The sequence below is a fragment of the Rana temporaria genome, chromosome 3 (assembly GCF_905171775.1).
Source record: "Rana temporaria chromosome 3, aRanTem1.1, whole genome shotgun sequence".
NCBI classification, from domain to species: Eukaryota; Metazoa; Chordata; class Amphibia; order Anura; family Ranidae; genus Rana; species Rana temporaria.
Genome location: NC_053491.1, coordinates 416,121,958 through 416,147,542, shown reverse-complemented (window position 1 = coordinate 416,147,542; position 25,585 = coordinate 416,121,958). Strand labels below are relative to the sequence as shown.

At 44.5% G+C, this 25,585-nt stretch overlaps 1 protein-coding gene across 1 annotated transcript in view; it reads left to right on the top strand.

Annotated features, from left to right (window-relative positions):
* LOC120933099 (zinc metalloproteinase-disintegrin-like VLAIP-B) overlaps nucleotides 1-25,585 on the top strand; it is an 89,808-nt gene that overhangs the window by 51,218 nt on the left and 13,005 nt on the right. Inside the window, exons 10-18 of the mRNA XM_040346098.1 lie at nucleotides 3,091-3,175; nucleotides 7,277-7,407; nucleotides 8,986-9,163; nucleotides 10,658-10,747; nucleotides 12,202-12,397; nucleotides 13,978-14,080; nucleotides 16,195-16,339; nucleotides 18,675-18,755; nucleotides 23,406-23,481. Coding sequence (XP_040202032.1) covers nucleotides 3,091-3,175; nucleotides 7,277-7,407; nucleotides 8,986-9,163; nucleotides 10,658-10,747; nucleotides 12,202-12,397; nucleotides 13,978-14,080; nucleotides 16,195-16,339; nucleotides 18,675-18,755; nucleotides 23,406-23,481 — 1,085 coding nt within the window. The remainder of the gene's footprint in view (nucleotides 1-3,090; nucleotides 3,176-7,276; nucleotides 7,408-8,985; nucleotides 9,164-10,657; nucleotides 10,748-12,201; nucleotides 12,398-13,977; nucleotides 14,081-16,194; nucleotides 16,340-18,674; nucleotides 18,756-23,405; nucleotides 23,482-25,585) is intronic.

Below are 25,585 nucleotides of genomic sequence, written 5' to 3'. Positions count from 1 at the left end.
CTGAGAGGATCCTAAGCTGAGAGCTGTGCGGTGGGGAATCGGATCAGGGAGAACCCAGAGAGAGGTTATCCAGGAGGCCTGAACGAACCATCAGGGATCTGGTCACCATGATACTGACAGGTATATTGCAGCTGTCAACCGGTGACCTTAACTGAAATTTACTGGGAGGATTTGCTCAATCCAATTATTGCACCCTGAATCGCTAGGCCTGTGGCAGAGGTCCAGAGTCAGGCCTGTGGCAGAGGTCTGTTCCCCCCAGCGATTCACAAGTGACACTTCGGCTGCCAGGCTTGTGACAGAAGTCTGTCCGGAGGCACTTTACCCACTCTGGCTAGAGTGGCGACGAACTGATCTCATTGTTACAAAGAGCAGGGCTGCTCTTTTCATATCCAAGGCCTGATACTAAAGTTGCTCTTATGCTTCATCAACCTTTCCTATCTTGTCTTATGTTGATGTTGGCCATGTTGGGCCTTGGAATAAAGCATTGAAAAAATCCAATTGATGACTGGACCTTCGCTCATTGCCTCAACTCACTAGCATCACCCCTAGACACCCTGCAAGGTAACTCAATACGCCGATCCCACAAACAAACCAGCGGCTTCTGCGGGGGTAGCGCTACATCAGCATAGTAGGCAGAAGGACAGGAAAATACTGTTTTTATAGGACAGACTTTATTTAAAGTGGATGTAAACCCTCCATACACCCAGTGAAGTGAACAGCCTCAGGTGATACACAGAGATTAACCAAATCTCCCTACATAGGTTTTATATGTATATCTGCTGTCTTCACATTTATATACTGTTTAGAAAGTTCAGATTTTGTTAGGAGATTTTCTTTTCCTGGTTAACACAGAGTGTGATGTCTGGGCATACAGCCAAGAAAGCTAAAATTGCTGATTGGAGGAAAGGCACACACCCCCTCTCATCATAGGCAGAGACTCTCAGAGCTGTTTTGTAATAGGAGCTGCTCTCTGCTACTCTATTTTAGCAACCTCATTTGACAAAAGATTCAGGCTGCTTTTGTCTAAAAAGTCAAAAAATATGTCCGGAGTTCTCAGGCTGATAACAGAGGAACCGTTCAGAAGAGAGCTATAAGACTTAGCTCATTAAAAAGAGATAACAAAATACTGCAGGATTTATGTGCCCAGCTCAAATTTCATGAATCTGGTTTACATCCACTTTAATGCTTTTCGGAAGCAACAGGGTCCCATTAAATTGGAGCAAAGCTACATCTGACCATTAAAGGATTCACAGCTAGAAGGACGTTTTGTGATAAAGTGTACCTGTTTTGTATAGTTATCAATGCAAAATTTTTAAAAATGCCTTCGTTGTTTTGGTGGAAACAATCATAGTACATCAATTTCGGAAGAAAGTTTTAAGCAATATGTGACCAGGAGTTAGATTTTTTCTTTTACGGCATAAACAGAGCAAAAATGGAAATATAGATATGTCATGGGGAATTCTTTCATTCTTCATACTATAAAGTAACAACCAAGTACAAATGAATGACCAGCTTAAAACTGAACTCCAGGATAGGCAAATATTGTCCAAATACAAGGGCAATGGGGGAGATTTACTAAAACTGTGCATGGTAGCCAATCAGCATCTAACTTCAACTTCTTCAATTAAGCTTTGACAATAAAATCTAGAAGTTTCTATGCACAGCTGCACCAGATTTTGCACACTTCAGTTTTAGTAGATTCCCCCCAATGTGTATTCTTACTTGAATCTTGGATTGTGTATATCTTCAAGATCTGTGCAGTAATCTAGTGTGAAATTTTGTACAGGAGCTTCTTGTTATAAAGACCTTGCACTGCTGCTCTCTCCTTGTGTAGGGTGACTGGTCTTGTCTCCGCCCCTCTTTTCTGCAGGCAGTCTGTAGTGGGTGGGGCCTGCTGGGCCCCCTCCCACAGCTCTGCTGCCTGCACAGTCTATGTACAGCACAGTAATGATATCACTGCTAATTGTACAAGGCATTTTGTGCACACAAAGGGGCAGATCCACGTACCTGCGCGTAATCTTCCGCCGGGCGCAGCGTATCTTATATACACTACGCCGCCGTAACTTATTTTATTTCGAATCCTGAAAGAATTTGCGCTGTAAGTTATGGCGGCGTAGTGTATCTCTGGTGGCGTAAGGGTGCGGAATTCAAATGGATGTAATGGGGGCGTGTTTTATGTAAATACGTTGTGACCCGATGTAAACTACGCATGCGCAGTCTGTGGGGGTATCCCAGTGCGCATGCTCAAAATTAAACCGGAACCAGCCAATGCTTATGACGGTGATGTCATTCTACGCAAATTCCTATTCGCGAACGACTTACGCAAACGACGTAAAAAATTCAAAATTGTACGCGGGAACGACGGCCATACTTAACATTGAGTACGCCTCATAATAGCAGCTTTAACTATACGCCGGAAAAAGCTGAACGCAAACGACGTAAAAAAATGCGCCGGCCGGAAGTACGTTCGTGGATCGCCGTAACTAGCTAATTTGCATACTCGACGCGGACTTCGACAGAAACGCCACCTAGCGGCCGGCGGAAAAAATGCACCTAAGATCCGACGGCGTACTAAGACGTACGCCTGTCGGATCGACCCGAGATGCCGTCGGATCTTGTTTTATAGATTCAAAACAAAGATACGACGTGGGAATTTTTAAATTACGCCGGCGTATCAATAGATACGCCGGCGTAATCCTTTTGTGGATCTGCCCCAAAGTATATATTTATTCTTTGTGGCTACTGAGGAATATATCTGAATGAGTTTATGTGCCCACAGTTCAGCTTTAAAGTAAAAGTCCACTTTCCAGTAGTTCTTTGCATGTTCCACAGGAGAGTTCCTGCATTGCAGAGTGGCACACAGGCTTTCCTAAATCTCAGGCTTCCAGATGTGGATTCCCTCAGGTAGAGAGACAGGAATAGGCAACTTTCCAGAAAAAAATGGTTGGGGATTCTATGGTAGCCTGTATTCTTTGGAAAGCATCATATATAGAGTATTAGACCTTTGTTGAATAGATTAATCTGAATGTGTGAAATTTAAGTATTGTTAAATACATTTCATATTAAAAATTGGCCTGTTTGGGTTTGCAGGAGCACAGATTTTGATGGCGCCACAGTTGGTTTGGCTTTTGTGGGTACTATATGTTCTGAATCCCATTCTTGTGGTGTCATTCAGGTAAGCTGATATTTAAATTGTATTCTTTAAGCTGGATAAAAACGGAATGTGGCCAGTATTTTGGCCTTATACTGGTGGTTTGAGCTCACCACAATATACACTGAGAGCAGTATGGCTTTGATTTACTGCCACACATTAATGATGTGTACCCGGACCATGGCTGCATGTGCTAAAATTATTGGTCCTCATTCACACTGTAATGTCAAACCTGCATTTAGAGGATATTTCTAAATTCATATACTGTAAATGCATGTAATGATTCTTCATTGGTGCCATTTTACATTGTGCGTTTCGTTTAGCTGCATGAAGAGAAAATAGAATTCTGTGAGTCCAGGCTCCAATAACAAATGTGTGTACATGCAGATAAACACATGTACATGTGACTAAATGCAACTAAGCCTAGGTTCACATTGGAGCGATTTGTCATGCGATTTAAGAGATCAAATCGCATGACAAGCTGTATCCTATTGGAGGCAATGGCACTGTTCCAATCGGTGCGACACCGATTTTGCAGCGCCGCATCGATTTGCAAAAGTAGTTCCTGCACTACTTTTTCCGATTTCAGGTGCTAATTTAATAGACATCTGTGTATGAAGCCACACAGATGTCCATTAAGTAGTACCTGAAATCGCGCTGACCTTGCTACTTTGAAATTGCGTTACTTCAAGTCAAGTTCAAAGTAGCATCAATGTGAACCAGAGCTCAATCTGTTTTTAAGTAAGAACATCTAAACACAAGAAAAAGCAATCAGGCAGACATAAGGCCCTGTGCCCACTGTGCTTTTAGCCCCGATACATGGAGCCCTGGGGCCAGATTCTTAAAGGACTTAAGACGGCGTATCTCCACGTACGCCGTCGTAAGTCCGAATGCGAGCCGTCGTATCTATGCACCTGATTCTTAGAATCAGTTACGCATAGATTTGGCCAAGATACGAGCGGCGTAAGTCTCCTACGTCGTCGTATCTTGGGTGCATATTTACGCTGGCCACAAGGGGCGCTTCCCTAGATTTACGCGTTGAATATGTAAATTAGGTAGATACACCGATTCACGAACGTACTTGTGCCCGCTACACCGTTTACGTTAGGCTTACGTCCGGCGTAAAGTTACCCCTGCTATATGAGGCGCAGCTAATGCAAAGTATGGACGTCGGCAAGCGTATCTTTTTACGTTGTTTACATAAGTCGTACGTGAATGGGGCTGTGCGTAGGTTACGTTCACGTCACAGGCATTGGGTCTGGCGTATCTTAGGGCGTAAATTCAACGTGATACTGAGCACGCGCACGCATGCGCCGTACGATCGGCGCGTCATTTACGTGGGGTCACGGCTCATTTTAATAAAACACGCCCACCTCTTCCACATTTGAATTACGTGGGCTTACGCCGGCCGATTTACGCTACGCCGCCGCAACTTACGGAGCAAGTGCTTTGTGAATACTGCACTTGCCTGTCTAAGTTGCGGCGGCGTAGCGTAAATAGGATACGCTACGCCCAAATAAAGATACGCTCTCCTACGCGAATCTGGCCCCTGGTGTTTAGTTGCAGGAGGAGGGCACATGTGCATTGTCTAGCACTGGAGCTGGTAGCGTGTCAAATTCTATGAGATGCTGACAGTTGTTGGGGCTGGACAGTGCATCTAGTAATACGAACATTTAGGACAGTATGAGTTCAGGGACAAATGCCCGCAAAAGACTTCTTGAGACCTTTTGTGTTTCAGGCATTCGTGCCTGGGCACATATTGCCCTAAATGTTCATACTGCTACCTCCACCATCCAGCAACAACAGCTGTCTACCTCTCATGGAGTTTGGCAGGTTGCAGGCAGCAGGGGTGGATGGGGCACCTGCCCATTGCCTGCAGCTAAATGCCACAGCCTCATGCATCGGAGCTAGATTTGCATTTTTATATTGCCCAAGTTACTTTTCTAAACACAGGAGTGCCAGTGTAAATAAGGCCTTAAATTAAATATGTGCCATTGTGTATCGACAATATCAAAAAATATATACTTCGCTCATTCATAAAAAAACATCATGCGGCAACTAAAAATGTTATACAAACACTAAATAAGATGAGGAAAAAGGGAATCCAAAGTGCTAAATAATATCCAAAGTGCAAATTGATCATCAGCATCACTCCTTTCTGGATGCTGTGGATCAATTTGCACTTTGGAGATTATTTATCTTTTTTTTTTTCTTTACATTTATGAACTTTATGGCGGTTCACTATATCACTACATCAACTTTTCATTGACTGGTTTATATATAGCATATAGATTGATATCCATTCACTTTCATTTATACTTTTGTACTTGGGTCCTATGACCCTTATTATATATTGTCCATCGTGCTGGCTCAGCTAGCTCACCACCTATTTTCACTAGCGCAGCTTTTCCTTTTTTCCATTGTGTATTGACAGTTGTAGTCATTGAAAACAGCAGTGGGGTTGAATGACTAAAACTGGAGAGTGCAAAATCTGGTGCAGATTGGCATAGAAACCAATCAGCTTCCATTTTTTTTTTGTCAAAGCTTAATTGAACAAGCTGAAGGCTGGGTTCACACTACTACACTACTTTCATCCTACTTTGCTCTGTGTTCAATGTTCCCCTATGAGAGCGTCTTGTAGCGTCCTACACAAGTCGGTCCGACTTTGAAAATGCTCCCTGTACTACTTTTGGTCCTACATTGATCCTACTTCAGGCCCATTGAATATCATTGAAGTCGGACCAAAGTAGTATCCTGTTCATGAAAGTAGGATGGATGTAGGACCAATGTAGGATAAATGTAGGACCAATGTAGCAGAGCAAAGTAGGATCAAAGTAGTGTAGTAGTGTGAACCCAGCCAAAGTCAGAAGATGATTGGCTACCATACACAGCTGCGCCAGATTTTGCACACTCCAGTTTTAATAAATTAACCCCTATGTGTACGTGACCTAATATTTAAGTCTGCCCTGATTGGTTCAGAAAGCGAAGATAGTGATACTGTCATTCACTGTCCATTAAAGCATATGTGAAAGCAAAAAAAAAAAAAAAATGCAGTACATTTCTACAATACATTTTGTAGGCTGACAACACAGCATTGTGTCAGCTCTGCCCAGTTTTTTTTTTTTTTTTTTTAGCTAAACTATGTAACCATTGTATTCATCTTCAAAACATAGGAATTAATAGATAAGAACTGGGAGGGCTAAATCTCTTTGCAATTGCACAGGCTAGAAACCGCTCTGAATTTCTGACACGTTCAACAGAAAAAACAGATATAACAAAACTCAATCAATGGTAAAAAAAATTAACAAAACAAAAGGGAGCAAATAAAAAAAAGTTGATTATTAGAGCCGGTTCACACAGGTGTGACTCGTCAGGTGACTTAGCCGGAGCCGCCTGACAAGTCGCGCTCCGTTCTGCACAATAGAACCATTCTAATAGGAGCGACTCAAGTCGCTCCAACTTAGAAAAAAGGTTCCTGTACTATTTTGGGACGACTTCAGGGCGACTTGCATTGACTTCAATACAGAAGTCATTTTGCAAGTCGCCTCTGAAGTCGTGGGCAGATCGCCTTGCAGTGTCGCTCAGCAATTCGTGCTGCCCCAGTGTGAACCGGCTCTAAGGCCGCATACACACGGTCGGACAAAACCATGAGAATGGACTGAGGTTCAGTTTCATCGGTCCAGACCATGTGTATAGCCCATCGGTGTATTGTCCTTCGGTCCAAAATGTTAAAACTTGCTTTAAAATCGACCCGATGGACCGCTGCCCGATCGGTCCAAACCGCTGGTTAGTACAGAAAGCATCGGTTCAAAACCTGCACATGCTCAGAATCAAGTCGACGCATGCTTGGAAGCCTTGAACTTCGTTTTATTCAGCACGTCGTGTGTTTGACGTCACCGCGTTCTGACCCGATCGGTTTTTGGAACGATGGTGTGTACGCACATCAGACCATCAGGCCACTTCAGCTGTGAACCGATGGAAATGGCCCGTCGGACCATTCTCATCGGTTTGGAACGACCGTGTGTACGCGGTCTAAGGGTTTGCATAGACTTTAAGATTGTCCCAAGTTCCATCTTCTTACTCTTCTTAAATGTTTCCTGTTTTTATTCTCTCATTTGCTTCCAGGATCACAGCAACGCCGCCATATCTGTCGGTGCCACAATTGCCCATGAAATGGGACACAACCTGGGGATGAATCATGACACCCGCACCTGTGATTGTTCTGCTGATTCCTGTATCATGTCGCCCGTTCTGAGGTGGGTTCATGTACTCCATGCAGTATTTCTTACAAACTCATCAATCTCTTCCAGAAGCACAAAATCTAATTTTCATCTATCCATTTTTTTTTTCTATAACGATCAGGAAACAAATGTGCAAATTTGATTGTTTGCTAAGGATAATATTTCAACATCACTCACTGTGCCACTTAAAGGGGTTGTAAACCATCATGTTTTTTCACATTAACTTGTAAAGGCTTGTTTTTTTATTTCCTAAATTGGTTCCTTTAAGCTAGTGTATTTCTGGTTCACTTACCTTTTCCTTTGATTTCCCTTCTAAATGTTTTTTTTCTTTGTCTGAATTTCTCATTTCCTGTTCCTCAGTAAGCTTGTCCCATCATCCGAGCCGTTCTGGCTGGGGGATAGTCAGCGTGCTTGCCTCCTCCCTTTGGACTACATCCCTGTGCGGAGACGCTGTGAACCCAAGGGAGGGGGCGAGCACGCTGACTAGCCCCCAGCCAGAACGGCTCGGATGATGTGGGCAAGCTTACTGAGGAGGAACAGGATGTGAGAAATTCAGACAAAGAAAAAAACGTTTAGAATGGAAATCGAAGGAAAATGTAAGTGAACCAACAATGCACCAGCTTAAAGGAACCTATTTAGCGCGCTTCTCACAAGGGGTTTACCGATGGGAGGAGGAGCGCGGGGGACCCCAGAAGATGGGGGGTTAGGGCCATACTTTGCAAAAACGAACTGCACAGTAGAGGTAAGTATGATATGTTTGTTGTTTAAAAAAAAAAAAACATAGGTTTACGATCACTTTAAAGCTGAAACCCAAGCCAATATAAACTCCAGCGATAAAAGCACCTGTGTACTTTAAGGAAAGCAGTTAAAGTGCCTGAATACAACTTGGTGTCAGACTTTTCTAATCCACTATACAGCAAAGCTTTAATTGGTAGAGGGAGAGGAAACCAAAAGGGCCAATCCGTTGTATGCTGATTGGAGGAGAGATCACAATGACAGATAGATGAGCTCATTAGCTTCTCTTTTCATTGTCCAGTCACACACTGGGGAAAGGACAAGACCTGCAAGAGCTATTTAAAGGAGAAGTTTGGCTAAAGCTCTTCATTGTGTTGATGGGGGGAATGCCTCCCACAGCGATTTTGTGTTCTGCCAGTGGGGGGCGTCCAGGCCGGTGGAGCACAATGATTGCTTCTAACGGCTATAACCGCCGGCAGTAATCAAATGCAAGAGAATTTGACTGTCGATCAATGGATTTTAAGGCTTCTGAGGTGCATTTTGAAGTGTGGGACATCAACCACTAGTGTTAGTGTTACCTAAAGGAAGGCTTTAGAATCCCTGTTCAGAACTACCTTGTTGTATACTTCACTTAGTTGCAAGGGAGCCAGGGAATATGTTTTTTATGTTCTTGTGTAAGTACCATTGTACATTTTGGAGGACACACTCTCCTGTTTGCATGGTGGCAGAATGAGCGCTTATTTTTCTTAGTGTTGGGGGTAACACTAATTTTGGGGAATGCCCATCTTTAAATCAAGCATCACCCATGACAGCAAATTACTAAAGGGACCTGATTGTCATCATTTTCTCTCCATACAGCTATAACACCCCCTATCTCTTCAGTTCCTGCAGTCTTACAAACTTCCGGGAGTTCATTTATGACCAGATGCCTGCGTGTATGCAAACTGAGCCATTAAAAGAGTTTATTAAGTCCCCTTCTTTTTGTGGCAACAAATTCACAGAGCTGGGCGAGGACTGCGACTGCGGCAATGAAAAGGTAATTATCTGGTAGAATATCTGGTTGGTATTAAATGTGATTCTCTTTTTTTGTATATCGTAAACTTGCAAAAATACCTTTTATTGGTGAGATGTACTCAAGTTGAAAAGTAAATTCTTGTAAAAAAAGAGTTTAAAATGTGTTTTATCAAGAAATTCACTAATGGCTACAGGATACATAGTATAATACAGAATATAAAATTGTGTAAAAAGGTTCATTTACATAGTTGAGATAAGGTTTCCTTGTTAAGTATACATATGTGTATTTGTGTATGGGTCCTTCTTAATGTGTGCTGCAAAATCCTTTGTCTCCAAAAAATCCAGCTATATGCCCCTTCCTTCTAATGAACAGGCTGACTAAGGCCTCGTACAGACGAGAGGATATCCGTTGGAAACGGTCCGCCGGACCGTTTCCAGCGGACATTTCTGCTCCCGATTTTGATCTGATGGTCTGTACACACCATCAGATCAAAATCCCAGCGGAAAACATATGCGGTGACGTGCCGCGCCGTCGCCGCGACGATGACGCGGCGACGTGCGCGACCCTGGAAGGTAAATACTTCTACGCATGCGTCGAATCACTTCGACGCATGCGAGGGATGGGGATCGCTTGGACTTATCCGGTAAGTCTGTACAGACGACCGGATCAGTCCAACGGACAGGTTTCCAGCGGATAGATTTCTTAGCATGCTGGAGAAATCTCCGCCGAAAAATGTCCGCTAGGCCGTACACACGACCGGATTTGTCTGCTGGAACTGATCCGCGGATAAATCCCAACGGACAGATCCGGTCGTGTGTACGAGGCCTAAAAGAGGAACTGCAGTCTGCTCACATAATTTGTAATAAAAACATCTTTGCCATTCTGAAGCTTCCCTCCAACCACTTTGCATATTGTTTTATATATATATATATATATATATATATATATACTGTGATTCTGTACTTGCCAATTATGCTGCAGAAATCTCCCTCCACTGAGTCTGGCTGCAACTATTATAACTGTGGGTAGGAAGCTGCTGTCTGTTCACTTCCTGGATTTACACAGACACACAGAGGCACACCTCCAGCTCTGCAGCTCTAATTGGCCCTCTTATGACTCATCCCCCCTCCCTTCCTGGCAAACTATCACCAGAGTGAGAGAGAGAGAGCTGCACATGATATCATAAGCCTAGGCTAATGCCCAGAAAAGAACGAGGAAGTGGGCTGTATAAGGGATTTACTTGCAGAAAAACATTGTTTTACTATCCAAAAGGGCAGAAGATTTAATAAGATTTAAAAAAAATTACTGAAGGTAATATGATTAAAGTTACATGGCACAAAAGTAGTAGGCGTGGGTGCATCCATGATTAGGGTAGAGAGCTCCATAATTTTTGGTTAACATGGATCTGTCTGGCCTGTGTGTGACTGCCCATGGGTCTGCTAATACTTTTATAGCTAGAAGGAACAGTTGGTGTTTAGCTTTGGTCATATCTATATATTGCTGATTGTTTTGCAGGAATGTACCAATCCTTGCTGTGATGCTGCTACCTGCAAATTCAAAAATAAAGCCAAATGTGCAGATGGAGAATGTTGTGAGAATTGCAAGGTAAGTGGAATATAGAGAATAGGAAAATGTAAGCTATTACATCTTTCCATTCACATTCTAAAGTTGGCATAGAGGGAACAATCCCAGCATCTTTACTACTGCACCTCCCAGCACTAGACACTGCCCTATTCTGCCAGCAATCCTGCCAGTGCATACTTCATCCCTGCTTCCCCTTGTCACCTTTGTCAGGGATGTGGATAGGGGACAAGAGGCTGAAACCTCAATTACTGGGGTCTCTACCCACTTCCTCCTCCCTCTGATAACATTGTCTCCTCCCAGTACCGCCTGTAGGGACCAGTCCAGTATTTCCATTTTCCTGGCCTATGGGGGTGCTTTTGTTTGAGAAGCCATTTAACTTCCTATTGCAGCGCAATAAACCAAGGCAAATATTGAGAGGCAAGTTTCAGGGTGCTATAAAAGCTTCATGAATCGGATGCATCCATATTGGTATTTGGGCTGCCCAGCTCTATATTTTTCAAATAGAGCTGGGTACTTTCCAAGCTATAATGAAGTAAGAGAGGGTTACACAATGGTGAAAGTTTCTCCTTTTGAATATTTTATTCTTAAAGGGTTAGTAAAGGTAAAGGTTTTTTTTTTTCAAAAAAACATGTCATACTTGCCTTCACTGTGCAGTTCGTTTTGCACAGAGTGGCCCCGATCCTCGTCGTCTGGGGTCCCTCGGCGGCTATCTTGGCTCCTCCCCACAAGAGCTAACCCCAGTTCTAGAAAGCGCTCTTCCAAGGGGGTTAGCTTGCGTGTGCGCTCCCGTAATAGTCGGTGGCCAAATGACTCAGCCCCTCCCCCTGGTGCGCCACGTCATTGATTTGATTGACTGCAGTGGGAGCCAATGGCTGCGCTGCTATCAATCATCCAATGAATGAGCCGAGAAGCCTGGCCGAGAAGCCAGCGCGTTCACGACGCAGGACTTTTGACGGCTCAGGTAAGTAAACGGGGGGCTGGGGGGCTTGTAAGCATCGGATGTTTTTTCACCTTAATGCACAGGATGTATTAAGGTGAAAAAAACACGAAGCTTTACAACCCCTTTAAACGTGGGAAGTTAAAGTTTGTGAAACATTTGTTCAAAAATTATTAAAGGAGGCAATCGTAGTTGTCTTTACCAACACCTCTATGCCCAGCAGATCAATGATTAAAATTGTTGTCCTCTTTCTAAGGCTGGGATCATGCTATTACGAATTGGATACAGATTTCCTTCACATTCACTTGGCATGTCAGGAGATTGTGACAGTCTCTCTATGGAGCCGGTTCACACCGCTCCCGGGCGAATTGCATCTTCTGGTCCTTTTCTGGTTCAAATTCAGATAAAAATTTGGATTGAAATCGGACCTGAAACAGTGAACAGGGATGCACTGGACCCCTGCTGTGAGCTGCTCCACACAGCAATGTGAACCCAACATTAATCGGGCTTTCTACTGACATTTCTTGTCTCCTTGCAGATCAAGAAAGCAGGCACTGTGTGCCGACCTGTAAAGGATGAGTGTGACCTTGCAGATATGTGTGATGGGAAGACTCCAGATTGTCCATCTGATCGTTTCATCTTTAATGGACATCCCTGCAATGATGGCCAGGGCTTCTGTTACAATGGGACGTGTCCAAGTTTGGTAGGCCAGTGCGTGGGCCTATGGGGAGCAGGCAAGTAAACCTTAACAACTTTTTGAACTAGGATAGATTTATATAGATAAATAGATAGATAGATAGATAGATAGATAGATAGATAGATAGCTGCATAGTTAATCTGGTTGAAAAAAGACACAAGCCCATATAGTTCAACCAATAAATATGTATTTATAAAGAGAGAAAGCGCACATATTGGGTTATTGCAGTTATCGTTGACTGTATGTTGATTACAGGGCTTGTCAAATTCAGAGAGATTTTTGGGAGGAAGTATTTAGTGAACATAGATTTGTCAATTGATCAGTTGACAATGATGTATAACTTGGAGCCAGTAAATATTATTAGCCAGATTCATAGAGAGTTTCGCCGGCGTATCAGTAGATACGCTGTCGTAACTCTGAATCTGCGCTGTCGTAAATTTAAGCGTATTCTGGAAACCAGATACGATTAAATTAGGCTAAGATACGAGCGGCGTAAGTCTCCTATGCCGTCGTATCTTAGGGTGCAATTTTTCCGCGTGCCGCTAGGTGGCGCTTCCATTGAGTTCGGCGTAGAATATGTAAATGACTAGATACGCCGATTCACGAATGTACGTGCGCCCGGCGCATTTTTTTTACGTATGGCTTTTTCCGCCGTAAAGTTAGTCGAACAAATAGCTGGCCTAGTCAATGTTAAGTATGGCCGTCGTTCCCGCGTCGAAATTTGAAATTTTTACCTTGTTTGCGTAAGTTGTCCGTAAATGGGGCTGGACGTAATATACGTTCACGTCCAAACCAATACGTCCTTGCGGCGTACTTTGGAGCAATGCACACTGGGATATGTACACGGACGGCGCGTGCGTCAATCACGTTGGGTCACCACCCATTTACATAAAACACGCCCCCTCATCCTCATTTGAATTAGGCGCGCTTACGCCGGCCCCATTTACGCTACGCCGCCGTAACTTAGGAGGCAAGTGCTTTGTGAATACAGCACTTGCCTCTCTGACTTACGGCGGCGTAGCGTAAATACCATACGCTACGCTACGCCACCGCAAAGATACACACAGGTACCTGAATCTAGCTATATGTTCTTTAATGTGACAGCAGCTGTCATCAAATCTTTATCAAATGCACTTGCTATAAAAGAAAAAAATAACTCTTTGGAGTCTGTTCAGAAAATATTATTTGTATGAAGGATTGGACCAAATGTCCCCATATTTTCTGTAATAGAGTAATTTAAATTACTGTATCCTCTTCGCCATCTAGTGGCCAAAATTCAGAATAGTTTCCTACTATTTCTACTAATAGTAATCCCTACAGAGAAAATATACTGCAATTCTGCCACTAGATGGAGCTAACAATATATGAATGAATCTATTACAAAATATACAGTATAGGCAAAAGTCATCCAGGCTGCATAAATACTTCTGATGAAAACGAAGAGGTGCCTTTGTGTTGCTCAAATGAAATAATAAAAGGATGTTTCATTTTAAAGCTGGAAGGAAAACGTATTATATCAGCACTGAGTTCTTTGAGATCTGTATCTACAGCTGTTTTTCTTATGATTTAAAAGGTCTAAAAATCAGTCATTGATGAACAGTTTACTTCTTTCCACAGGTGCTTCAATAGGACAGGACTTTTGTTTTAAATACAATCAGAGAGGCACCAACTATGGATACTGCCAGAACATTGACAATAAATATGTGCCATGTGGGGAAAAGTGAGTATTCTATTGCCGCTTTCATAGCCTGTGAGAAATCTGGAGGCTCTTGTGGCTGTCTTGACCTCCTTTTGAAAATGCTAGCTGTCTGGTTGTCAAACTTTCAGAGCAACATTGCAGCAAATAAAGTCAGAATCCCGATCTACATAATTCTTCCTGTTAATGACCCAACGTTGTGAAGCTAGAGCAGGGGTGTCAAACTCAATTTCATTGTGGGGCGCATCAGCATTATGATTGCCCTCAAAAGGGCTGGTTGTATCTGTAGGATTAGATGTCCAGCGCATTCCCTCCCCATATATTAGATGTTAAGAGCCACCCCACCATCAGAAGTTGCGTCCCCCACTCTCCCTTACATCACAGTGCACCCCCCTTTCCTTATGCTGCTGCTGGGAAGAAACTGGATACATTGCTTGAAAGCAGAAAGTAAGGGTCTGGAGAAGGACCAGAGGTGGGCTGAAGCTCTCCTGCAGGAGAGGTGCAAGGGCCACATGAAATGGCCTGGAGGGCCGGATTCGGCCCACGGGCCTTGTGTTTGCCACCTATGAGCTAGAGCAGGGTTTCTCAACTCCAGTCCTCAAGGCGCCCCAACAGGTCATGTTTTCAGGCTTTCCATTATTTTGCACAGGTGATTTAATCAGTTTCACTGCCTTTTAATTACCACAGCTGTTTCATCTGAGGGAAATCCTGAAAACATGACCTGTTGGGGCGCCTTGAGGACTGGAGTTGAGAAACACTGAGCTAGAGGATCAAATTTACAGAACTTTTAGAAGCCATGAAGGTCACTCGTTTCACTCCAATTTTAAATTTTAACCCTTCAACTAATATTATGGTAATATGATGTTATATCCATCAGCCCCTACAGGGAATCAGAGCATATATATGTAAATACAAAAAACTGGTGGGGAGTGGAGGCAAGGTGTCTTAATGGCCTTCTAATGCCGCGTACACACGATCGGATTTTCCGTCTGAAAAACCTTGGATGTTTTTTCCGACGGAATTCCGCTCAAGCTTGGCTTGCATACACACGGTCACACAAGTTCTCTGAACTTTCGACCATCAAGAACAAGGTGACGTACAACACTACGACGAGCCGAGAAAATTAAGTTCAATGCTTCAAATTGTTTCCGAGCATGCATCAAATTGTTTCCGAGCATGCGTCGGAATTTTGCACATCGGAATTGCTACAGACGATCAGATATTTCGATAGGATTTTTTCCGTCTGAAAATTTGAGAACCAGCTCTCAATCTTTTGTTGGCGGAAATTCCGACAGCAAAAGTCCGATGGAGCATACACACGGTCGGAATTTCCGTTCAAAAGCTCACATCAGACTTTTGCTGTCGGAATTTCCGATCGTGTGTAGGGGGCATAACCCTTTGCAATCAACATTAGGTTCCCTCGACTTGTGTGGCCATTGGTGTCTCTCTAGTCTAGTGTGAAATGACTTGCTGACCTTCAGTAAAATTTTCTTCTGTCCCCAGTTTGCAAAATTGTATTGAATTTAGCTGACTTATTTTCTTCTGCTATTACCAATATTTCACAAGTGTGAAAACTGCAGCATGCTATAATTCTAGGGCATGCACAGACAAGTTCCTCTGTGTCTGTAGTTGGCAAGTTATTTAGGTGAACAATGCCTGCAGTCCACATTTCTGTTAGTGCCTTAGGGGTCAATTTATATATCCCCCATCTCTCCGTTATACTCTGTGTAGATGATGTTGTACTGTAAGGTAAAATGTTTTTTTTTTTCTTTTGTTTTGTTTTTTTAAGCACGTGATTAGAGCCAGAGGCACTGCGCTCCGAGCCCATCCAGTTGTGTGACAGTAGTGAATGAATATTCGCTATTGCCATACTGATCCTCCTATCGGCCAATTAGGAAGCATGTCTTAAGTCCCATCACCCGATTGGCTGAAAGGACAGGCGATCCTATTGGACGCCAAGGAAGAGGAGGGAGAGGACACAGAGCCGCTGCCCGTAGCCCGGGGGTGGTTTGCGGCCCCCACCCAAATAAAAAAAAGGAAACACCAGCCGCCACTGTGTATAACCATTCTTGCATGCAATGTTTTTTAGATCCTAATTCAAATTTTTAAATTTTTTTACATGGTTTATCTTTTTACAGAGATGTAAAGTGTGGAGTGCTGTACTGCTCCGGAGGAAGCAAAGATCCCAAAATAAATGCGGCTGTTGCTACAATTTCCACCTGTAAGGGGGTTTTACATTCGGAGGGAATGGTGAAGAATGGAGTAATGTGTGGAGAAGGAATGGTAAGAACAGAGAAAAGTTAAATATATATAATATGTGTGTGTGTGTGTGTGTGTGTATATACATACGCACACACACACACTATATTGGCAAAAGCATTGGGACACCTGCCTTTACACAGACATGAACTGTAATGGCATTTCAGTCTTAGTCCTTAGGGTTCAATATTGATTTGGCCCACAATTGCAGCTTCAACTCTTCTGGGAAGGCTGTCCACAAGGTTTAGGAGTGTGTCTATGGGAATGTTTGACCATTCTTTCAGAAGCGCATTTGTTAGATCAGGCACTGATGTGGACGAGGAGGTCTGGCTTGCAGTCTGAACTCTAGTTGATCCTAAAGGTGTTCTATCAGGTTGAGGTCAGGACTCTGTGCAGGCCATTCAAGTTCCTCCACCTCATCCATGTGTTTATGGACCTTGCTTTGTGCACTGGTGTGCAGTCATGTTGGAACAGGAAGGGGCCATCCCCAAAGTTGGGAGAATGAAATTGTCCAAAACGTCTTGGTATGCTGATGCCTTAAGAGTTCCCTTCACTGAAACTAAGGGGCCAAGCCCAACCCCTGAGAAATAACCCCACACCATAATCTCCCCGTCTCAAAATTATTTGAAGGGGTGGCCCAATACTTTTGGCAATATAGTGTGGATGAGCGAGTTTGGGGTGAAGAAGCTTGACTGGCCTGCACAGAGTTCTGACCTTAACCCGATAGAACACCTTTGCAATGAATTAGAGGAGACTGCAAGCCAGGCCTCCTTTTCCACATCAGCGCCTGACCTCACAAATGCGCTTCTGGAAGAATGGTCAAACATTCCCATAGACACACTCCTAAACCTTGTGGACAGCCTTCCCAGAAAAGTTGAAGCTGTTATAGCTGCAAAGGGTAGTTGATGATGACAGTAAATGGCTTCAAACATGCTTGGGATAAACATGGTTCTATAGTCAGACAACAAGGCTAATAAAGAGAAACAAAAAACCCCACAAAAAACAAAAACTAAATAAACAAATAAAATGGGCAGACTCGATAGACTACTCAGTCTTTTTCTGCCATAGCTTTTTCCACTTTTCTATGTTTCTAATTCAATAGCCCTACGGACTGGGACGTCATGTGTATGTAAAGGCAGGCGTCACAATACTTTTGGCAATATAGTATGTGTGTGTGTGTGTATATGTATGTGTGTATATATATATATATATATATATATATATATATATATATATATATATATATATATATATATATATACACAGTATCTCACAAAAGTGAGTACACCCCTAATTTTTTTAAATATTTTAACACTGTAAATCTGGTGTACCGTGTGTGTGTATGTGTATATATATATATATAATTATATATAAACATTTTGGTTATAAACTTTTAATACTGTATATGACAAAGGAAATCCCAGAGCACTATGGAAGAGAGAGACTTTTTTATAATACACAATGCAAGATGTCAACAGCTGTGTAGATCTTTCTTCATTGTTTGTATTCTCCGTATGCAACATTTCTGTCTATCTCTGGAAAAACATCTGAGATTTGATCATCTTGAAGTACTTGATGGTAGACTCACTGGGCCAGATCCACAGCCAGCCGCCGTAACTTAAATATTCCCATTTAAGTTACACCGCCGCAAAATTTCTACCTAAGTGCCCGATCCACAAAGCACTTACCTATACATTTTCGGCTGTGTAACTTAAATCCGTCCGGCGCAAGGTGTTCCTATTCAAATGGGGCGAGTCCCATTTAAATTAGGCACACTCCCGCCGCGCGTACTGCGCATGCTCACGACGTCATTTTCCTGACGTGCTTTGCGCGGTTTTACGTTGCGCCGGGTTTTGAGAATCGCGACGGGCGTAAAAAAAAAATACGAGTTGCGGCGGGAAAAAAAAATTTGAAAAAAAAAAGACGGCGACGCGGGATAGAAGGGTCTACTTTTACAAGGCCTAAACAGTTTAGGCCTTGTAAAAGCAGCCCTAATTTTGCGTTTGCAAACTAATACTTACGGAGAAAAAACGAAGCGTAAAAGCTTTGTGGATCTCCCCAAGTGCTAATTTGCATACTCGAAGCGGCATTTCGGCGAGAAATGCCCCCAGCTGCGGCCGAGGTACTGCATCCTAAGATCCGACAGTGTAAGTCCCTTACACATGTCGGATCTTCTGCCTATCTATTGGAAACTGATTCTGTGGATCGGTTCCAAAGATAGAAACAGGGATACGACGGCGTATCAGTAGATACGCCGTCGTATCCCTTTTGTGGATCTGGCCCACTATTACCACAACAAATAGTTCTGAAATAGTCCTGTGCCTCATAAATATAATAATTATATACACTTTTCTTGTAGGTTTGTTACAATGGGAAATGTGCCAGTGTAAACGGTGCCTTCCGCTCAACAAACTGTTCTGCCAGCTGCCCAGGACATGGGGTAAGATCTTACTATGCAGTACCACTACCATGTTGGGTGGTGTAAATCAAAAGGAAACTTGTGTTGAGATAAATATGGGCTGCCATTGTTGACCTCTGTTTCTGAAAATGCCATTTACCTGTCTATCACACTGATTCCATGGCTTCAATACATTCTGGGTCATTGATTTAAACGATGTCTATAGTTACTTTTTATTTATTACGAACTATTGGTGTACATACTTGTTCCAAATCAGTGACTAAAAAAATAATCAAGCCCAAACCCAGGAAATTGTAACAGTATCCCTGGCATTGGGGTTGGACTCACACTGCAAGAGTTAACTGCTTGTTTAGTCTGGGGTTGAGGAGAAGCACTTTAACCTACCCGATCCTCTGCTCCTCTGAGAGATGGCTCTCCCCTATGCTCCAGTGGTGAACTGCCCCTAGGTATCCTCACATCCAGTGCAGGGCTATGAACCCTGCATTGGTATTGATGATGTCAGGACCTTAGGGCCAGATCCACAAAAGAGATACTCCAACTTAACTGCTGTTCAGTCTGTGTGTAACTTTGGAAACGATCCTCAAAAGGCTTTTTCCAAAGTTAGGCAGAAGATCCGGCATGTGTAATTGAATTACACTGCCGAATCTTAGGATGCAGTACCGCATCCGCCGCTGGGGGCATTTCGAGTCGAAATGCCGTTTCTAGTATGCAAATTAGCACTTAAGGCGATCCACAAAGCTTTCCAGCTTCGTTTTTGCGCCGTAAGTGTTATTTTGCAAGTGTAAAATTAGGGCTGGTTCTACAAAGTGTAAACTAGTCACACCTTGTAAAAGCCCATTCCAGCGACGGCATTTGGTATGCATTCCCGAGGGAGAACTCCACGGCAATTTGTAAAAACAAAACCGGCATGGGTTCCCCCCCAGGAGCATACCAGGCCCTTAGGTCTGGTATGGGTTGTAAGGGGACCCCCCCTACGCCGAAAAATCGACGTAGAGGGTCCCCCTACAATCCATACCAGACCCGTATCCAAAGCACGCTACCCGGCCGGTCAGGAATGGGAGTGGGGACGAGCGAGCGCCCCCCCCCCCCTCCTGAGCCGTGCCAGGCCGCATGCCATCAACATGGGGACAGGGTGCTCTGGGGTGGGGGGGCCCGCAGTGCGCCCCCCTGCCCCAGAGCACCCAACCCCCCCATGTTGATGAGGACAGGACCTCTTCCCGACAACCCTTGCCATTGGTTGTCGGGGTCTGCGGGCGGGGGCTTATCGGAATCTGGGAGTCCCCTCAAATAAGGGGGCCCCCAGATACCGGCCCCCCACCCTAAGTGAATGGATATGGGGTACATCGTACCCCTATCCATTCACCTGTAGGCAAAAAGTTAGTTAGTAAACACACAACACAAGGCTTTTTAAAATATTTTATTATTCTGCTCCAGATGCCCCCCCTGTCTTCGTTATTAGCTCAATTAGCAGGGGGGGCTTCTTCTTCCGCTCTCCGGGGGTCTTCCACTCTCCGGGGGTCTTCTCCGCTCTCCGGGGGGGCTTCTCCGGACTCCGGGGGGCTTCTTCCATCTTCTCCCCTCTTCCGCTGTTGACTCGGCGAACCCCGGTTCTTCTGGAGATGTCCGGTGCCTTCTTCTTCAGCGCTGGCTGCCTGCTATCTTTGTGTGTTAGCTCAATTTCTAACAGGCAGCCAGCGCGGTCTTCTGTGACGTCATCTTCTTCTCCCCTCTTCCGATGTTGCCTCGTCGCCTGTTGTCGCTGTAATGATGGAAGCGCGCCTTGCATCCCATTTATATAGGCATCACCGTCCCATCATGCTCCGGCAGGTACCCACGTGGTGGGTGCCTACCCACGTGCACCCACCACGTGGGTACCTACCGGAGCATGATGGGAGAGCGGAAGAAGAAGCCCCCACTGCTAATTGAGCTAATAACGAAGACAGGGGGGGCATCCGGAGCAGAATAATAAAATATTTTAAAAAGCCTTGTGTTGTGTGTTTACTAACTAACTTTTTGCCTACAGGTGAATGGATAGGGGTACGATGTACCCCATATCCATTCACTTAGGGTGGGGGGCCGGTATCTGGGGGCCCCCTTATTTGAGGGGACTCCCAGATTCCGATAAGCCCCCGCCCGCAGACCCCGACAACCAATGGCAAGGGTTGTCGGGAAGAGGTCCTGTCCTCATCAACATGGGGACAGGGTGCTCTGAGGTGGGGGGGCCCGCAGTGCGCCCCCCTGCCCCAGAGCACCCAACCCCCCCATGTTGAGGGCATGCGGCCTGGCACGGCTCAGGAGGGGGGGGGGGGCGCTCGCTCGTCCCCACTCCCATTCCTGACCGGCCGGGTAGCGTGCTTTGGATACGGGTCTGGTATGGATTGTAGGGGGACCCCCTACGTCGATTTTTCGGCGTAGGGGGGGTCCCCTTACAACCCATACCAGACCTAAGGGCCTGGTATGCTCCTGGGGGGTGAACCCATGCCGGTTTTTTCTTTGAAAATTGGCATGGAGTTCTCCCTCTCAGGAATGCATGCCGAGCGACGCTGTCATTTATTTTTTTTTTTTCCCGACGCAACTTTTTTAAGCCGTCGCGATCCTCAAAACTCGGCGTAACGTAACTTCGCGCATGCGCAGTACGGCCGGCGCGGGAGCGCGCCTCATTTAAATGGGACTCGCCCCATTTGAATAGGAACGCCTTGCGCCGGCGGAATTTTAGTTACACAGCCTGAAATTTCTAGATAAGTGCTTTGTGGATCAGGCACTTAGGTAGAAACTTTAAGGCAGTGTAACTTAAATGGGATTTTTTAAGTTACGCCAGGTTTTTGTGGATCTGGCCCTTAGACTGCTGAAGCATAAGGGGAAAAGATGGAGTGAATGATTGGGTAAGTAAATCTTCTTTAAAACATCCCATAATTCTATTAAAGTGGTTGTAAAGCCTTAGGACTTGTTACCTGTTCTGCATGTGTCCTCCCTCACCCCTATTTACTTGAGCCCAACCCTGATCCAGCACAGCGGCTCTCCCAGCTATGTCCCACTTCACTGCACAGATTGATAGCAGTAGGAGCCATTGACTCTTGTTGCTGTCATTAGATTTCTGTGATGAGGGAGAAGGAAGTGGGGGCAGGCCACCCGGTCTGTGTCAATGGACGCAGAAATGGTGGCTCGGGAGCAAGCCTGCACAAGTGCCCCCATGGAAAGTAGCTTCCTATGGAGACACTCGCTGAAGAGGAGCAGACCAGAGGGGTAGTGTATGTGACGCAGGATTTTTTGGGGGCTGGCCCATGACCTACCTGACCTACATACACTGACCTATAAACACTGACCTACATACATTGACGGTAGTGACCTACATACACTGACATACACTGACCTACATACACTGACGGTAGTGACCTACATACACTGACATACATTGACATACATACACTGACGGTAGTGACCTACATACACTGACATACACTGACCTACATACACTGATGGTAGTGACCTACATACACTGACCTACATACACTGACCTACATACACTGACATACCTGACATACACTGACCTACATACACTGACCTACCTGACATACACTGACCTACCTACACTGACGGTAGTGAACTACATACACTGACATTTACATACACATTACACTGTCTGACCTACCTCAGCTCAGCGGTGTCACAGCACAGCAGGCAATCAGTCATTCCATCAGAGGAAGAGAGCCGAGGAGGGGAGGAGAGCCTGGAGAGGAGAGCTGAGGGGGGGGGGAAGGAGAGCTGCCGCCCGAGTGCCAATCGGGGATGTGGAGCGGCGGCCGCATTGTAATTCCCACCTTCTGGAGCCTGCCTCGCCTATGATGGACGTCACGCGTTCTGCAGTCGCGGCATTGGACCAGTGGGACGTCAATCATAGGCGTTGCGCAGGCTCCAGAAGGCGGGACCTGCTATGGCACTCGACAGCACTCGGCCGCATTCGGCCACACTTGGCGGCACTCGGGATCAGATCGGTCCTGGCACCCGCCGCTCACTTGGGGCTAACATTGGAGACCTGCCATAGTGAGACTCAAGGTTTTTCGGGGTCACATTCGGGGCTTTAGCCCCCCTAGCCACGCCCTCTCGATGCCCCTGATCTATACTGAGATTAAATTACACACAGGTGGACTCTATGTACTATTTAGGGGACTTCTGAAGGCAATTGGTTTCACTGGACTTTAGTTAGGGGTATCAGAGTAAAGGGGGCTGAATACAAATGCACGCCACACTTTTCAGATATTTTATTTGTAAAAAAGATTCAAAAACCATTTATCATTTTCCTTCCACTTCACATTTATGTGCCACTTTGTGTTGGTCTATCACATAAAATCCCAACAGAAAACATTTAAGTTTTTTGGTGGTAACATGACAAAATTTGGAACATTTTCAAGGTGTATGAATACATTTTCAAGGCACTGTATCTGAACATATTCCTCTGTGTTTTTATACTTGTCTTCCTTTTTATAACTTATTAGGAGAAACCTGCACAAACCAATCAAAGATCCTAATTGGCTATCTTAAGCACATTCTGATTTCTGCTTGGTTTCTATAGGATACAGTATCCCATTGCCCATTGCTTTTTTTATGGAATACATATTAAAGATGTTTGCTTGTGAAATAGTATTGCAATCTGTCTTGCTTTATTTCATTCAGGTTTGTGACCATGAGCTGCAGTGTCGGTGCCAGGAAGGTTGGGCACCCCCTTTCTGTGACTCCACCTCTGATACCAGTACGTATATTGTATCGTTGACCATTAAATCTGAACTGGTGGGCTAATCACCTGTTAGCTTTCTCAAAGTCTCCATTTGTTTTATACAAAGGTTTTTTTTTCCTTTACAAATGTTTTTTTTTTAATCATTCTGAAAAGAGTAAGAAAACGGAAAATTGTATCATACTTACCAGTAATTTTCCTTTCCTGGTGCCTACCCATGGCAGCATACCTGTGATAGAGCTCCGCCTCGACTCCTCCTTCAGGACTAATGAATAGCATAAATTAAAGGCATATTCCCTCCCCCAACATTCTCCGTAATATAGAATACCGAGGGTGGGAGCGTATGCTGCCATAGATAGGCACCAGGAAAGGAAAATTACTTGTAAGTATGATACAATTTCCAGTTTTCCTGGTGCCTCCATGGCAGCATACCTGTGATAAATAACTAGCTGACATGGGTGGGATAACGCTTAACAATAAATGTTTAATTAGAAGAGGACATAGCAGCCAGAACTGCCCTTCTTCCGAACTCAACAGTCGTGAGAGCTCCTGGATCAATATGGTATGAGGAAAAAAAGGAGAATGTTGGGGGAGGGGCTATGCCATTAATTTATGCTATTCACTAGTCCCGAAGGAGGAGTCGAGGCGGAGCTCTATCACAGGTATGCTGCCATGGAGGCACTAGAAAAGGGTGATAACCCCCGTCAGATATTTATTTTACATCTGTGTCCCATTGGGGAGATTTCCCTTCACTTCCTGTTACATAATCAAATTAGGAAGTGAGAGGAAACTCTTCCCAAATGGTTGAATCCCTGGTTGTCACCATTGGAAGACTTCCTCTTTATTTCTCTTCAAATTTTCATTCACTTACACTCATGGAGATAAAAGTAAAGAAGACAAATAGAGAGGGCAGCAATGAAACCTGACAGGTGTTCTAATCTCCCTCCACTTTATTGCCTTTAGTTATACATTAAAGGAAACCCGTACAGACAGAAACAACTTAGGCTACCATTGCTAGAGTTCTTCGTCTAACAAATGCTACTTATTTGAGTATGTACACACTCTAAAGGCAATTGTCTGTAGACATTTGACCATCACACATACTATACCTATATGGTCAATTGTATGTGGACATCCCTGTGAATTAGGTCAGTATTTCCAGTGTTAATAATAATAATAATAATAATAATGTTTACACTTATATAGCGCCAATTACAGCGTTGCCGCTGTGTCTAAGCGCTGATAATGGTTGTCATTATTACCCAACTCAATGGTACTCATTTTAACGACCTTGGAAGTATAAAAGGCTGAGTGGACCCCGCCGAGATCGAACCTGCAACCCTTGGGACACAGGCAATCACAGACTGCTGCAAAGGAGCATTAGCCCCCTGCGCTATCTTACCAATTGTATGCCGGGTACACACGAGAGGATTTATCCGTGGATACGGTCCTCCGCTGGATTGTACTCACCATCGGATTGAAATCCGCGCCGAATTCACACCGCGGTGACGTGTCGCGCCGTCGCCCCGATGATGACGCGGCGACGTGCGCGACGCTGTCATATAAGGATATCCACGCATGCGTCGAATCATTACGACGCATGCGAGGGATGGGTTCGGACAGATCGATCCGGTGAGTCTGTACAGACCACCGGATCGATCCGCTGGAGCCGATTCCAGCGGATAGATTTCTTAGCATGCTAAGAAATTTTTATCCGCTGAAAATCGGTCGGCCCGAAATATATCCCCGGATAAATATCCGCTGGATCGTACACACCAGCGGATCTATCCGCTGAAACCGATCCGCGGATCAATTTCAGCGGATCGATCCTCTCGTGTGTACGGGGCCTAATGCTACAACTTACAAAGACATTTTAGACAATTGTGCGCCTGTAACAACAGTTTGAGGAAAGACATTTTCTGTTACATCTTTGCTGTGCCCCTGTGTACAAAGCCAGCTCCATAAGTAAATGGGGTTGATTTACTAAAGGCAAGTAGACTGTTCACCTTGCAAAGGAATTTTTAGTGAATGAGGTAAACCTGGGCTGACTTCCATCATCCAATCATGTGCGATCAAAAATGCTGTGTTTTCTTTAAAAAAAATTACACACAGTTGGGTATTC